General features: G+C 40.0%; 1 protein-coding gene across 1 annotated transcript in view; it reads right to left on the bottom strand.

The window, feature by feature from the left end:
• The window catches only part of MGMT (O-6-methylguanine-DNA methyltransferase), a 331,696-nt gene that overhangs the window by 22,355 nt on the left and 295,397 nt on the right, over window positions 1-13,944 (bottom strand). Inside the window, exon 5 of the mRNA XM_044445700.1 lies at window positions 12,613-12,752. Within this exon, the coding sequence (XP_044301635.1) occupies window positions 12,613-12,752 (140 nt within the window). The remainder of the gene's footprint in view (window positions 1-12,612; window positions 12,753-13,944) is intronic.

Here is a 13,944-nt window from a genome sequence, read left to right as displayed (position 1 = left end):
AGCCAGGTCAGTCATGCAGAGACAAAGGTCACAAAGAAAGGAGATACATGTAGAGGAAAGGGAGTAAAGCTGAATCTCCTTTCCTAGGTTGGAAAGAGAGGCAGTGAAGGGACCTTGGACGAGGCTGAAGAGCAGAGAAAAAAAAAGTTTCTTTTTCTTTAAATGAGAAGTAGAGAGTAGCTAGATCAGGAGAGAAAGGAAACAGGAGAAACACTTGAGCTGGACAAGATCCAATCAGTGATGTGACTGCCAGTGCAGTTGAAAAGGAACTGAGGGAGTGGGCAGGAGGGGCACCCATCCCCACTCCATGATGCTGAGCTATGGAAGTTTTTATCTAATCTCGGCCTTGCACTCTGTGGCAAAGCCCATGTGTGTGACTGCACAGAGGCCATGAAGAAGAACCAAGGTTTGATTTGAATGTCAGGGAGTACTTTCTGATAGATGGCACCCCTTGGGTATGGAATGGGCTTCCATGGAAGGATAGGCTGGACATGCACATGGTAGGCATGTCATGAGCAGAGCTGGCTAGAACTGGGTTTCAGATTTGAAAGCTTGGGAGGCCCCTTCTGACTTGCTCTACTTCTGTGTTTGTATATTTCTGTGATTCTATGTCTTATTATGATTCAGCTGCATTATATTGGCTCTCATTCCACACCTTAATACACTTATCCAGTTCTGATGAAAATGAGAAATAGAGTTGGTTATTCCCAGCATACTGACAACTTACTCCAAATGCCCTGATGAATTCATGTAGCAACTTCATAGAGATAATGAGATAAATGGAGGTAAAATGGAAACCTGTGAAATACCACACCTTGAACAGCAAGGAACTAAGCAACAATTCTTTCAATACTACTATCTCCACAATACTGCAAGATGATTGAAACCACTATAAGTCTGTGGCCCCAATTCATAGATGGTCTAAAAAGATACCTTAGCTGATGGTATCAGAAACTGCTCTATTTCCTGACAAAGGTTGTTCTGTTTCTTGACATCAAGCAATAAAACTTCAGCCTACATTCAGGTTAAAATGGGCTTATATAATAAATTTCATCCAACAGTGTTTGTGACCAATACCAGCCTCTTGAGCATGTTTCCTCACAAAAGGGATATTTCCAACTGGGCAATAAAATTTTCTGGGCCGAGTGAGAATTTAAGAAGTGATTACAGAACTACCATTCTTAAGGCAATTAAGACAATTCCCTCTTTCAACAAGGACCTTCTGAAACCAATCAATCTTCTTTGGTTTATTGTAACTAGCCATAATGGGTAGGGGTCAAAGCAGGATTTTGATCAAGCACATCCACTGATGGTGATAAGAGCAATGCTCTGAAACACCTGGTGCTCTTGATCAGCAGTTTCCAAACCTTTTTCTTCTGCAGAACCCTAACTCTATCCCTGATTTTTACTAAGCATTGTGAACCCAAAACATTCTTCCTTCTTTCATCTGCTCCTATTGCCAGAGTGCTCTGCATAACATAGCAGGTTTGGAAATAAAGAGAATATATTTTAAATATAACAAATGAATAAAGCGATTATATGGTAATATACCACATGAATCCTTTCAATTATTCCCAACACTATTCAATAGAGTTCTAGGAACCAAATGACATGATGCATTTCCTTGTTTGCTGCTTGGATTGCCACCTGACAATTGAATAGTTGGCCTCATGTGGTTTCATTTTAAATTCCAGTTTAAATTTGCTTTTTGAGATTTTTTTTTGCAAAACCCCTATGAGGCTTTTGAGGAACCCTAGGGTTCTGCGGAACAGTTTGGGAACCACTGCTTTAGACACCTTCACTGTAGCAGTAAGACTGCTGAGGTCAAAGCAACTCTTCCTTAGAGTGCCCAGCAAACTTGCCACAGAACATGGTAAATTCCAATGTCAATTTTCCAGGGTCCAGCTATAATAACCCCTTGATCAGTCAGAAAAGCTGAGAAAGGAATGGAGGCAAAGAAATAAAGTCACTTTGCTGCCCTCACCACCTCAGAGGCAGATATTTTGCTTTACTTCTTTCTGGTCATACTTGTTGCCTGTATGCTCATTTCATGGTCACCGCTGATGTGATAAATTACATAGATAACCAGCTGGGTTCCACACTGACAGAGAGAACACAGCCAGGACCTTCTTGCCACTCCATTATGAAAACAGAGTTCTGACTAGACTGCAGGCTGTCTATTGGAAAATCCTCCACGGCATTCTTGAAATGATTGGACTGCATAAGTCACTTGGGATGGGTCATCTTAAACGGCCTGTTCCCACCCTCCACACAGGTGGAAAGCCACCATCAGTCTAAGCTTCACCAGGAAATGCCCTAAACATGACAACAGTATTATGTCAAAATAGCCCACAATTTGAAACCTCCAATTAAATCCTGAAAATATAGAAAGACGCTTCCACAACCAATCTTTATCTTTCCCCCACCTCACAAATTCTCACTATACAGTTATTGGGCCCTCCTGAATGAAGGAGGTTGCGTCATCCAGCAGTGCAGTGAGAGGAAAAGATGGCCCAAAATGGGGAAGTGGGATCTTCTGCCAACCATTGGATACAAACCTATTAATGTATCCTTCTGTGCTAATCTTTCCAGATGGTATCTTCCAGCTATGTTAGACTACAGCTTGCTGGCTGTGAGGTATGCTGAGAAATGTAGATCAGCATATCTGGAGGACATCATTTTGGAGAAGGACATTGTGAGCTGCCCCCCTTCCCCAGCAGATCAAACTGAGAGACTCCTATTAACTACAACCTTTAAGTTAAGCTGGACAGTAAGGGCTGGCTTTCTGATACAGAGTAATATAAAGGCTGTTAACAAGAAGCATCCACCAAGCTACTTATCCCTTTAACTGTATAATTAGTTCTGTTCTGCTTATTCTGAAAAGTTATTCCCAAACTGAATTTCCCCCCTCCCTTCCCTACCAAGTGGAGTCAGTATCAACTTCGGGAAGTTGCTTGTGGGCCAGATGGAGGGAAAACTGGGCATTACTTGTCTGATCTGTCGTTGAGCCTTTGGTTTGAATATGTAACTGCCTGCCTGCTCTGATTTTCTATTCCACAGTGTCTTCCTCCAAACCAGAGATGGTCTGGTTCTCACCAATCACTTGGCTTATCTTACAGTTTGTTGATCATCATAAGTGAGCAAAGTATTATGACCCTGACTCTGCCTCTTCTCCCAGTTCAGATTCAGAGTCTGAAAAAACCACCTTGGAATGCTGTATTTTGGGAGAAGTGAGCCTAGTCCTTACATCAGTTCTATTCAGTAGTAGAAAAAAGCACACATATTGTATCATGCTTGAAATTTAACAATATAGATCACCACCTCATTTTGGTTTAATTTTGGTGACAATATTTAGTGAACTATTAATAATTAAATGCACGAAAAATGTATTAGCACCTCAAGGATATATATATATATATATATGAGAGAAACACTGTCTGTTACTTCTGCTTGAGAGCTTCCATTACATTTAATGCCATTTTTATCAATAACTCAGCAGCTCATATTACTACAGTTTCATTGAAATTTTCATGCTGAGAAATCTAATTCATCCAATACATGAATCCATCACTTACAGTGCTTCTTTCTCAAATGCTATAAAATTTCCAAACCCATAGATTTGTTTCCAACAAAAATAACACGAAGAGGCCTTTCAATCAATAATGGAATCCCTCTGATTCTGGTACCAGCTGAATATTTTCTCCAACTTTGCTTTTGTTCTTCTGGGTAGAGGCCCACAAGGGAAAGAGCTTGTTTTCACTTGCAGACTCATCAATACCTAAATCCTGGTGAACAAGTGACACTGAGAAGCTGTAATCAATAGCTCCCTCTGCGTTTTTTCTTCTGGTCAAATGGTTCAGCACCACTGACAGGCCTGACACTTAGAACATGATGCTAAATCTTTATCAACAGCCAGCTGGGTGACTGGCAGAACAGGACTCAGGGTGGTCATTAACGCTCATGGCAATCTGTGAATAAACTAACTCCTCAATAATGCGTTTGTTTAGAAAAAGGTGAGGAAAAAAACTCCCTGCGCAATGTATTGATTACTTTTTGAACTGCATTTAGCAATTTCAGTCTAGGATGGAGTAGAATGTTATACAACTGTGATGCACAGTTTGTTAAGGGTTTTCAATTTGATACAGAGGAAAACTGACCATCCTATTATACTGACTGATAGAGTGAATAGTTACAGAAAGCTGCCAAACTGTCAAAAATAGATCAGTGAAGCCATAATAGAAACAGCTGAAATATCAAGTTGTAACTTACAACAGAAATTACACTTAGCAAAAAATTATCTTTGGTTTGCTCATGTCCCATTGCTTTTTCTTCCCCTATTCTCTGAGAGAAACAAATACTGTAATATGAACCAGCATGTGTTCCAGTTTATTGCTAGCTACCTAAGGAATTAATGCACAACTAGGTTTATGTGCATACCACATTCCAAATCAATGCTTCACAATCTTCTCTTAAATGCACAATTACTCTATTCAGCCCTGAATGTTTTAAACATTTTGACTGAATAACACACTTCACTTATGCTAGATCAATGTCAGCATTAGCTTTTAGCTTGAATGATAACATAAGCATACAGAGTAGGGAAAATATTATACAGCTGCTGCTACTTGCAGATTACCGAAGGTACCTTATTTAAGTCATAGAAGAGTCATTTATGATGGTCTTGGACTAATCAGCCCAGGATTCCTCAATCCCATGGGACTGTGTGATTTCTTTTTGATCTTCCTATAGTATTCTAATGAGATTGTTAATTGAACTTTATGGGTTCTCTTTCAGGACTGCAGCCCTCACAATCAATCTAAACGGCAATAAACTATTTGAAGTTTTTCTTCACAAAAAGGTGAGCCATCTCCACCATGTCCTTGGCATAATTTAAAGCAAAGATGTTGCATCTCTCAACTGCTGCCGGCACCTTTTCCACCTTCTCATAAAGTTGAAGGTCAGTGTATGAATTATGTGAATCAACCTAACTACTAAAGGAAACCTGTAGAACACACACTCCAGAAATTAAGTGGGCAAGACCAGCACAGGGAAAGCATAACAATACTTATGATTCTGATTATTATTTTTATTATTGAAACAAATTGGGTATATTACAAGCAGGAATTCACATGCTTTTAAAACTATTATTTCTAGAGTCACCACAGTTTCAGTCACACAGGAGGTATTATCTAACAAGCTAAATCATGCTTGGATAAGCATCTGTAGAACTATAGGCATTTACTATAGGGTAGTTATACTACATTTTGTGAATGCAACCAGGTGTGGTAGCAACTCAAACAATGTGTAGACTTGTTGGAAACAACTGTTCAAGAATAGTTTAATGAAGCTGCAATCTCCTGTGGCTCATGGGCTCCAGAGTGTACATAGAGTTGCCCTGTTATCACAGTCACTTCAAATCTAGACATGGATCAAATGTAGACATTCAAAGTTAACTGAATTGTGTTTTCAGTAAAACAGGAGCCTTGTGTGTACATTGAAACCTTCCATGATGGTAAGAATTTTGCTCAATATTCTAAATCAGGTATTGCACTTAAGATTTCAAACAGAGATGAAGAATGTGTGGCATTCCAGCTATTGCTGGACTGCAACTCCAACCATCCTTCATTATTGGCTGTTCTGACTAGGGCTGATGGGAATTGCTTGCAGGACAATGACAGCTGGGGGACTACACATTATCCATCCATGTATCAGATATTACGGGCATTACTTGTAAATCATTTGGTGTACAATTCAAAGTTGGTAACTTTAGGCAGTGAGGTGAAAATTCTTGTTGTTTCTCCTGCAGCAAAATAATAGTAAATTTAGATTGTATTTTATGAGATATTGGACTAGATAACTCATTTCTGTTACTTCCTTTGTTGGATTTTAGAGAAACTACGTCTTTGATATGCATTGGATTCAATATTCCCCACTTCCCTTGCATACTCCCTGGTGCCACCAATACTCTCTTTAGGAAGGTCCCTCTGGAGATTTATTTTATTTTTATTTTGGGAAAGAGACATAGGTAAAAATTCACAGAATCACAGACTACTAGAGTTGGAAGGGACCACGAAGGCCATCAAGTCAAACCCCTTGTTGTTGCAGGACACCAACTTACACCATCCCACTCAGATGGCTGTCCAGTGTCTCCAGTGTGGAAGAGCCCACCACCTCTCTAAGCAGCTGGTTCCACTGTTGTACTGCTCTGACAGCGAGGAAGCTTTTCTTGATGTCCAGCCTGAATCTGGGTTGTTGCAACTTGAACTGAATATTCTGTTTCCTACACTCTGGCATCGGCAAGAAGAGATCTTGACCTTCCTCTTTGTGACAGTCTTTGAGGTACTTATAGAGGATATCATGTGCCCCCCTCAGTCTTCTCTTCTCAAGGCTGAACATGCCCAGTTCTCTCAGTCTCTCCTCATAGGGCAGTGTTTCCAAACCCTTTCTCATTTTTGTTGCTCTCCTCTGGACACTAATTTTCCTGCATCTTTCTTAAATCTTGGTGCTTCTGTAAATGCATCCCAAAATAGCATTTGCTCTTTTGGCAGCCGCATCACATTGTTGGCTCATGTTTAGCCTATTGTCCACAATTACTCTAAGATCTTTTTTCTTTTTTAGTTCTATTCCTCATCTTGTATTGATGTGTTTTGTCTCTGTTTCCTAGGTGGAGGACTTGGCACTTGTCCTTATTGTCTCATTGTGTTGCTTTCAGCCCAGTGCTCAAGTTTATCAAGATCGCCCTGGATCTTCATTCTATCTTCTAGGGTGTTTGCTATTCCACCCAGTATTGTATCATCTACAAATTTGATTTGCTTTCCTTGTACTTCCTCATCTAAATCATTAATAATGATGTTGAAGAGCACTGGGCCCAGGACTGAACCCTGTGGCACCCCACTAGTTACTGCCATCAAATTTGAGAAGGTGCCATTGATGAGCACTCTTTGTGTCCAATTTAGCAGCCAATTTTGGATGCACCTAATAGTTTTTCCATCTAGTACAGTTTTTGCTAATTTTCTTAGAATGTTGTATGGCACTATGTTGAAAACTTTGCTAAAGTCTAGGTAGACTATGTCCACAGTGTTCCCTCTGTCCATTTGGGAGTTTACCCAGTCAAAAAATGAGATTAAATTAGTCTGACAGGATTTATTTTTGCTATATCCATGCTGGCTTCTAGTAATCACTGCATTTTCTTCTTCAAGATGCTTGGAGATTTCTTCAAGATGCTTGCAGATGGATTTTTTTAAATAATTTGCTCCAGAATTATCCAGGGACTGATGTCAGACTAACTGATCTATAGTTTCCAGGATTTTCTTTTTCCCCCTTTTTGAAGATAGGGACAACATTAGCCTTTCTCCAATTGTCTGGCGCTTCTCCTGTTTTCCATGTTTTATTGAAGGTAATAGCTAGTGGTTCTGAGAGTTCCTCCACTAACTCTTCTATGACTCTGGGATGGAGTTCATTGGGCCCTGGAGATTAGACAGTGTTTCTTCCATCTAGGTATTCCTTGACCTTGTGTCTGTCAATCTTGGACTGCCATCTCTCACTTCCAGCTTGTACTTCCTCTTCATTGCAGATTTCCTTGTGGAAGAAGACTAAGATGAGGTAGGAACTGAGCACCTCTGCCTTTTCCTTGCCATCTGTTATCACTCTGCCATCCACTTTAAGTAGCTGGACACCCTTCTCTTTCTCACGTCTTTTGTTCTGGATGTATCTGAAAAAGGCTTTCTTGTTGTTCTTAGTATCCCTTGCCATTCTCAGTTCATTTCCTGCTTTAGCCTTCCTGATGCTGTCCCTGCAATGTCTTGCTATTTGTCTATATTCTTCTTCTGTGGCCTGGCCCTGCTTCCACTTCCTGAACATGTTATTTTTTTCTTTTAGGCTGTCACTTAACCTTTTGTGGAGCCACGTGGGCTTCCTCTGCTGTCTTCTACACCTTTGTCTTGATGGAATTGTTCGGAGTTGTGCTTTGAGAATCTTCTTTTTCAAGATTTTCCACTCCTCTTGGATGCCTTCCCCTTAAGGGTGTGTTGCCATGGCACTTTACAAACTCAGATAAATGATAAGCAAAGTTGGCTTTCTTGAAGTCCAGGATGCTAGTTTGGCTCCACTTACCCTTTGTCTCCTTTTTAATTGAGAATTCAAGTATTGTATAGTCATGTACCCCCAGAGTTCCCTGTTAGTTAGCATTAAATTGAGGGTAGCTGATCCTCTCGTACCTTCCTCTACTTTCTGCTGGAGAAAGTTGTTGGCAACACATGTCAGGAATCACTTGGAAGGGCCATGTTTGGCGGAATTTGTCTCCCAGCATATATCAGGGAAACTGAACTCCCCCATGATGACTAAATCATTCTTCTTGGAAATGTGGGCAAGTTGCTATTCAAAGGTTGCATCCTTGTCCTCTTTTTGACCGGATGGACGGTAATATATGCCAACAACTATGTTTTTCTTATTTTTTGCTCACTTTAAATTTTGCCAGATGCTTTCAATGGGGCTAGTAAGTTTCTCTTCTTGTATTTCTGTGCAGTTATATGTGTCTCTTACATATAGTGCAACTATACCTCCCTTATTGTCCTTTCTTTTTTTGCTTGAACAGGTTGTATCCATCAATTGTAGAGTTTCAGTCCTGTGAGTCATCCCACCAAGTTTCCGTTATTCCTATAAGATCATAATTGCCCTCATGTACTATGAGCTCATGTTTGAGACTGCAGGTGGCGCAATGGTTTAAACTGCTGTGCTGCTGGGCTGGTGGATCAAAAGTTTGACAGTTCGAATCTGCATGATGGGGTGAGCTCCCGTGCTTTGTCCCAGCTCCTGCCAACCTTGCAGTTCGAAAGCATATAAATGCAAGTAGATAAATAGGTACCACTTTGGTGGGAAGGTAACAGCGTTCTGTGCACCTCAGTGTTTAGTCATGCTGGCCACATGACCACGGAATCTGTTTGTAGACAAACGCTGGCTCCCTTGGCTAGAAAACGGAGATGAGGACCGCCCCCTAGAGTCAGGCATGACTGGACTTTAATGTCATGGGGAAACCTTTACCTTTAGCTGTACTATGAGCTCAAGTTTGTGTTGTTTGTTTCCCATTAAAAATGGTTTTATCTACTATTCCATGAGCAACAATATAGGTGTGTGTGTGTGTGTGTGTGTGTGTGTGTGTGTGTGTTGGGTTGGGTCTTGGAGGCTGCTGTATCAAAAGCCTTCCGTGTACTCCAGTTTGCCAGAGGACAGTTCAGGATCCAACTTCAAAAAAAAAAAAATTATCTCATTTTAATCTGTTGGGAGTACTTTTTGTCTTTAAAAAATTGCATACCTCATCACATAATAATTGGTAAGCTTGCAGAATAAAAGAGTCTCCACATAATAGCTTTGGCAAGGTGTCTCTGAGTTGGGATTCACTGAACCTATTTTTAACCACCATTTGGAGGGCCTTATGAAGTCATACTGGAACTACTGCAAACACCAAAATAAAACATCTCGATACTACACGACTCTAATTTCACTTGTGAAACAGGCCTAGCCATGGAGCATTTGTACTCAAGTGATCATCATGCATTTACCCAACTTAATAATATACTAATAATGTGGCAATACTATTATCATACTACTATACTATTATATTATTAATAGTATTGTCCTTGCATCATTCTATGTTTGAAAGAAAGAGCAAGGAATATTTTTATCTATACTGCTTTGGAGCTAGAAGGAGGTACACAGATGGTTCAATGGCTCTATATATTCTTCTCCTGCCAATATATACCCAAATACTGTAACAGATGAGACCTGTGGTGTTTACGGGAACAGTTTGAATACATATGGGTGTATGAGACAGAAAATAGGAACCATATATCACACATACTTTCCTATACTCAGCCATACCCTATGAAACTCACATGCATACATGTATTCAGCCTGCTCATGTGAGGGCTTTACGTGGGAAGAAAGAGGCTAAGAACATACTTACAGACCCCTCCCTGAACATCCCTGATCTCTGCATGTTGGGGGACCTCATATGAAGTTGCAGGGCTGTGGGAGGTATGGACTTGAGGAGAAATAGACTGATGTTTGCTTGAATGCAAGGAGAAGCCCACATATGATTAGCTTGTTTTATCAGGATTCCTGATTGATAATGTGGAGCAGGGCTGCGCATCATGTAGCCTTCCAGATGTTTTGGCCCACAGCTCCCTCATCCTTGTCTATGCTGGCTAGAGCTGGCAGCAGTGGTTGGTCAAAATTCCTCACTCTTGGCCTATAGGCTTCTACATGCATTCAAGTGAAGCTCCTTCAGACCCTCTTTCTTAGCCTCTGAAGTTAGCAGAGACATTTTTAGGGGCAGGGTTGATGCCTGAACTTAGCTATACTGTGCTGATGTGTACTAAAAAGAGCTGATTTATGACAAACTTTTTGAGCCCAACTACACCCTTACCCCAAGTTATTGATTCAATTTGATTTTCCACATGAACTCATGTTCATGCTGTTGAATTTAACATGTGAACTTTAGGTAGCATCCTAATGACAGTTCACACCAATTTAATTTAAAATTTCACAGGTAATTCCTCCTATTAAAATTAAGAAATAAACTGTTTCTCCAGAAACTGGTAGCCAACAAATGGTCACGGGTTTGACAGAAAGCAAACAGCCATGATGATTTCTAACAGAAGCTAGCAGACTGTACTCCATCTACAGCAATGTGGCAACCACCCACAGAGGGCTCTGTGGTTCATGTCTTAGAAATTCTGTATGACTCTTGATGGTACTGGTTTTTTCCCCCAAAGTGGTATTATCTTACCATGTTTGGGTGGGGAGTTGGCAGCATCTGCCATGACAGCCTTGCAAGCATGAAATAGCACTTTGGGGACCACTTGCTGCCCAAGGATTATGCACCCTTATTCTAGAGCAGAGTTTTTCATTGCAAGGATTAAGGACTACTGGCAGCATGCAGTTACCTCAAGGACATCTCTCTGCCTTTTTCTCTCTTAGTGCAGTAACTCTTGACATTCACCAGAGACTTTCTAGCTTTGCCTTGCTTGCTTTATTAATGACCTGGCTGCTATGATCTGGTCTACCAGAGGAGGTGGGGTTTTTGGGGGGTGGACATCAGGAGATCTACCACTTACCAGCTATAAGGCAGCTGGGAAAGGGAAGAGGAGAACACAAGAGCAATCAGCTAATTAACCATGTCGGTTCAAGAGGCAAAGAGCAATAAGACTGACTAGCTACAATGTTGCAATGCACAGGCCCTTAAGTGGCAGTACCTAAAGCCTAAGAAGCACTTGCTTGAAAAACAGTAATGATCACTGTTCTAGAGCTTCAGGTCTTTGCCTAAGTTGCCCTGTATTACTTGGTAATAATGTTTGAATGTGTGTTATAGCTACTCAAGAGTGATGGAAGCACATGCTCAAGAGCTCTTAACAAAAGAGACTTTGTTGCAGGATGGAGACCTGCCATGGAAAACAGTTTCTTAGACTAAGGATTCAAATTAGACCCTGGGTCTTTATGCACCTTTCTCAGTAATATAGTGATACATGATTGCTGCCAATGACACATTAAGCTCTGATGCTAGTACACAAAGTTCAAAAGACAGCAGGTACTTGAATCCATGCACCAAAATGTTATTAAATATTACAAAGAAAAGATGTAGTATGCATGGCTTCCTTGTTTAGAGCTTACATTGTGAAGAACAATATGCTTTTCAAATGTAAACCAGTGACACTTGGAAAGCAGAAAGCCATTTTCCTCCCCTGACCTTCGCTAATGCAAGCAAATCAGTAAGGTTATCCTAAAGCTTTGTGCCAGCACCTAGATAGCTTCACACTTACAACATAGGTCATAGTTATAAATGTCAGCCAATTCTTATGTCAAGATAATAATCTGAAATTAAAAAATATCTAAGGCAATAGTCAGACACATGTCACTAATGGGGCAAAAATGGCTAAAGTAATTTATAATTATACTTCCTGCACTCTACAACTAAAAGGCCATGTTCTACATTGCCTAAATTGGTGAGATTCATAGTCTTTAATGGAGCTATGCCATAAGAATAGAGCAACAGTGACTTTCTGACTCATCGTGTGGAGAAGACCAGAATGTGCCTGGAGCCCAAAATCCAGAACCTGACACACTGGGGCTCTAAGTCAAATTCATTCCTTGAAGAATGCAGAAGGTATTTTGCCCTTTCACACCAGATGAGCTCATGTAACCAGAAAGGTTTCCAGGTGATGAAAACAAAGTGTACTACTTCTAAACCTCTCTAATGCTATTATAACCTAACAGGATCTTATCCCTGAGTGGGACAAATCCCTATCCATAAAACACAAGCTTTCTACTTGAAACAAGGAAAAGAAAAAAGAAAAAAAATGAAAATGACTGAATTTGTATAGCGTAATGCATTAAACTAAATGCAGTGTTCCTATTTCAAATAAATGATGGGGAAATAAATCATATTAAACTGGTTTATGTATTAATGCTGATTAAAAACACTTACTGACCTTATTACTCATAGTAGAGTAGTTCTCACAGCAGATATATTTGATCTAATGACATTTAGCCCACAAAGCTTTCCATCTAAAACCACCACCTCCCATCAAGTTTATTTTAAAGTTGACATGAACTTACAGGATTGCTTCTCATTGCTCCGCCCACTGCTCTGGCTGCTTTGCTGTTGCCTGCCATGTCTGCTAATTGCTTGTAAGAAACTGTCTCTCCAAATTTCACATCTTTCAGCAGGGTCCACAACACTTCTCTAGTGAATGAAGCTGAAAGGAGGAAAAATGAAGAAGCATGACTTAATTTTTTTTAACCTACCAAGATAAAAATAGTTCAGGAGAATGACATTTAAACTAGGATATGAACAGCAACATTTTCTTTTTCAAATTAGCAGAGCAATCAGTTCTATTATTGTGTTCTATATTTAAATTCATGATTATTAGAGAGTGCGCTTCAAGTAATTGATCACTATTAAAAAGGCATTCAAAGCTTTGATTTTCCTATATTTTTAATTTGCTTCCAGTACAATTATCCTGTTAACACATACAATGTGCTCTCCCATTAAATTGGCAGAGTATAAATTAGCATAGAGTCAAATTAAAAATGTGGGGGGGGGAATAACTGGCAGCACCTATTTTATAAAAGCTGTTGTATCTCCTAATTTCAAACTTCAGCTGGGTCATAACAGAAAAGAAGTCCTACAGCCAGCAAACCCTGGATGACTGGATTTTTTAAATTTTTATTTTTTATTTTTAGCAAAGGCCCTAAGCTACCATTCAACATTCTAGATATCAGAAAACGTAACAACTGGATGTGCTGTCTCTGAGTATATGCTGCATATTTAAATGGAAAACTCATTAGAAATGAAATACTTATTCATTTGCTGTCTAGTTACTCTTGATTGTCATATTGTTGTTAATAAGGCATGGAGAGAAGCACAAAAAAATGCTTTTTATGTTGCTGCAGGCCGATAATGAGACACTCATCTATGGTGATTAAAAATTGCCTCTGGGTGACCATACATGGTCTGACTACAGAAGGTAGCGGGAAAGAGAAAGCCAGTGGCAAAGGACAGTGCTTTGCTGCATTTCCCCAGCCTGGAACAACAGCAAAGCTCTGATGTACTTGCACTGCCTTTCTATAACATAGGGAAGAGAAATGGAGATATTTTAAACATTCTAGGCAAGTAATAGGAGTTACTTTTCTGGGAGGTTCATCCTGGTCAGCGATGATAAAGTTTAAAGGATAAGGACCCACTTGACAGTGCCAAGGAAGTGTATTCCATGGGAAAGAACCATGTGTCCATGTAACTATGGAGAGCCCATAGTTCACCACTTGGTGGAGGGAAAATGGAAAAGGAGAGATTGGCATACTATGGCCTGAGTTTCATTGAACAAGAATTTTGCAGTTGCAGCATCAGAGGCAGAGAGAGAGTATATCTAACAGAATATTGACTGATTT

This window comes from Varanus komodoensis, unplaced genomic scaffold, assembly GCF_004798865.1.
Source record: "Varanus komodoensis strain SLA01 unplaced genomic scaffold, ASM479886v1 scaffold49, whole genome shotgun sequence".
Lineage (NCBI taxonomy): Eukaryota > Metazoa > Chordata > Lepidosauria > Squamata > Varanidae > Varanus > Varanus komodoensis.
The sequence above is the reverse complement of the archived record's forward strand: the minus strand, read 5'-3'. Positions and strand labels throughout refer to the sequence as shown.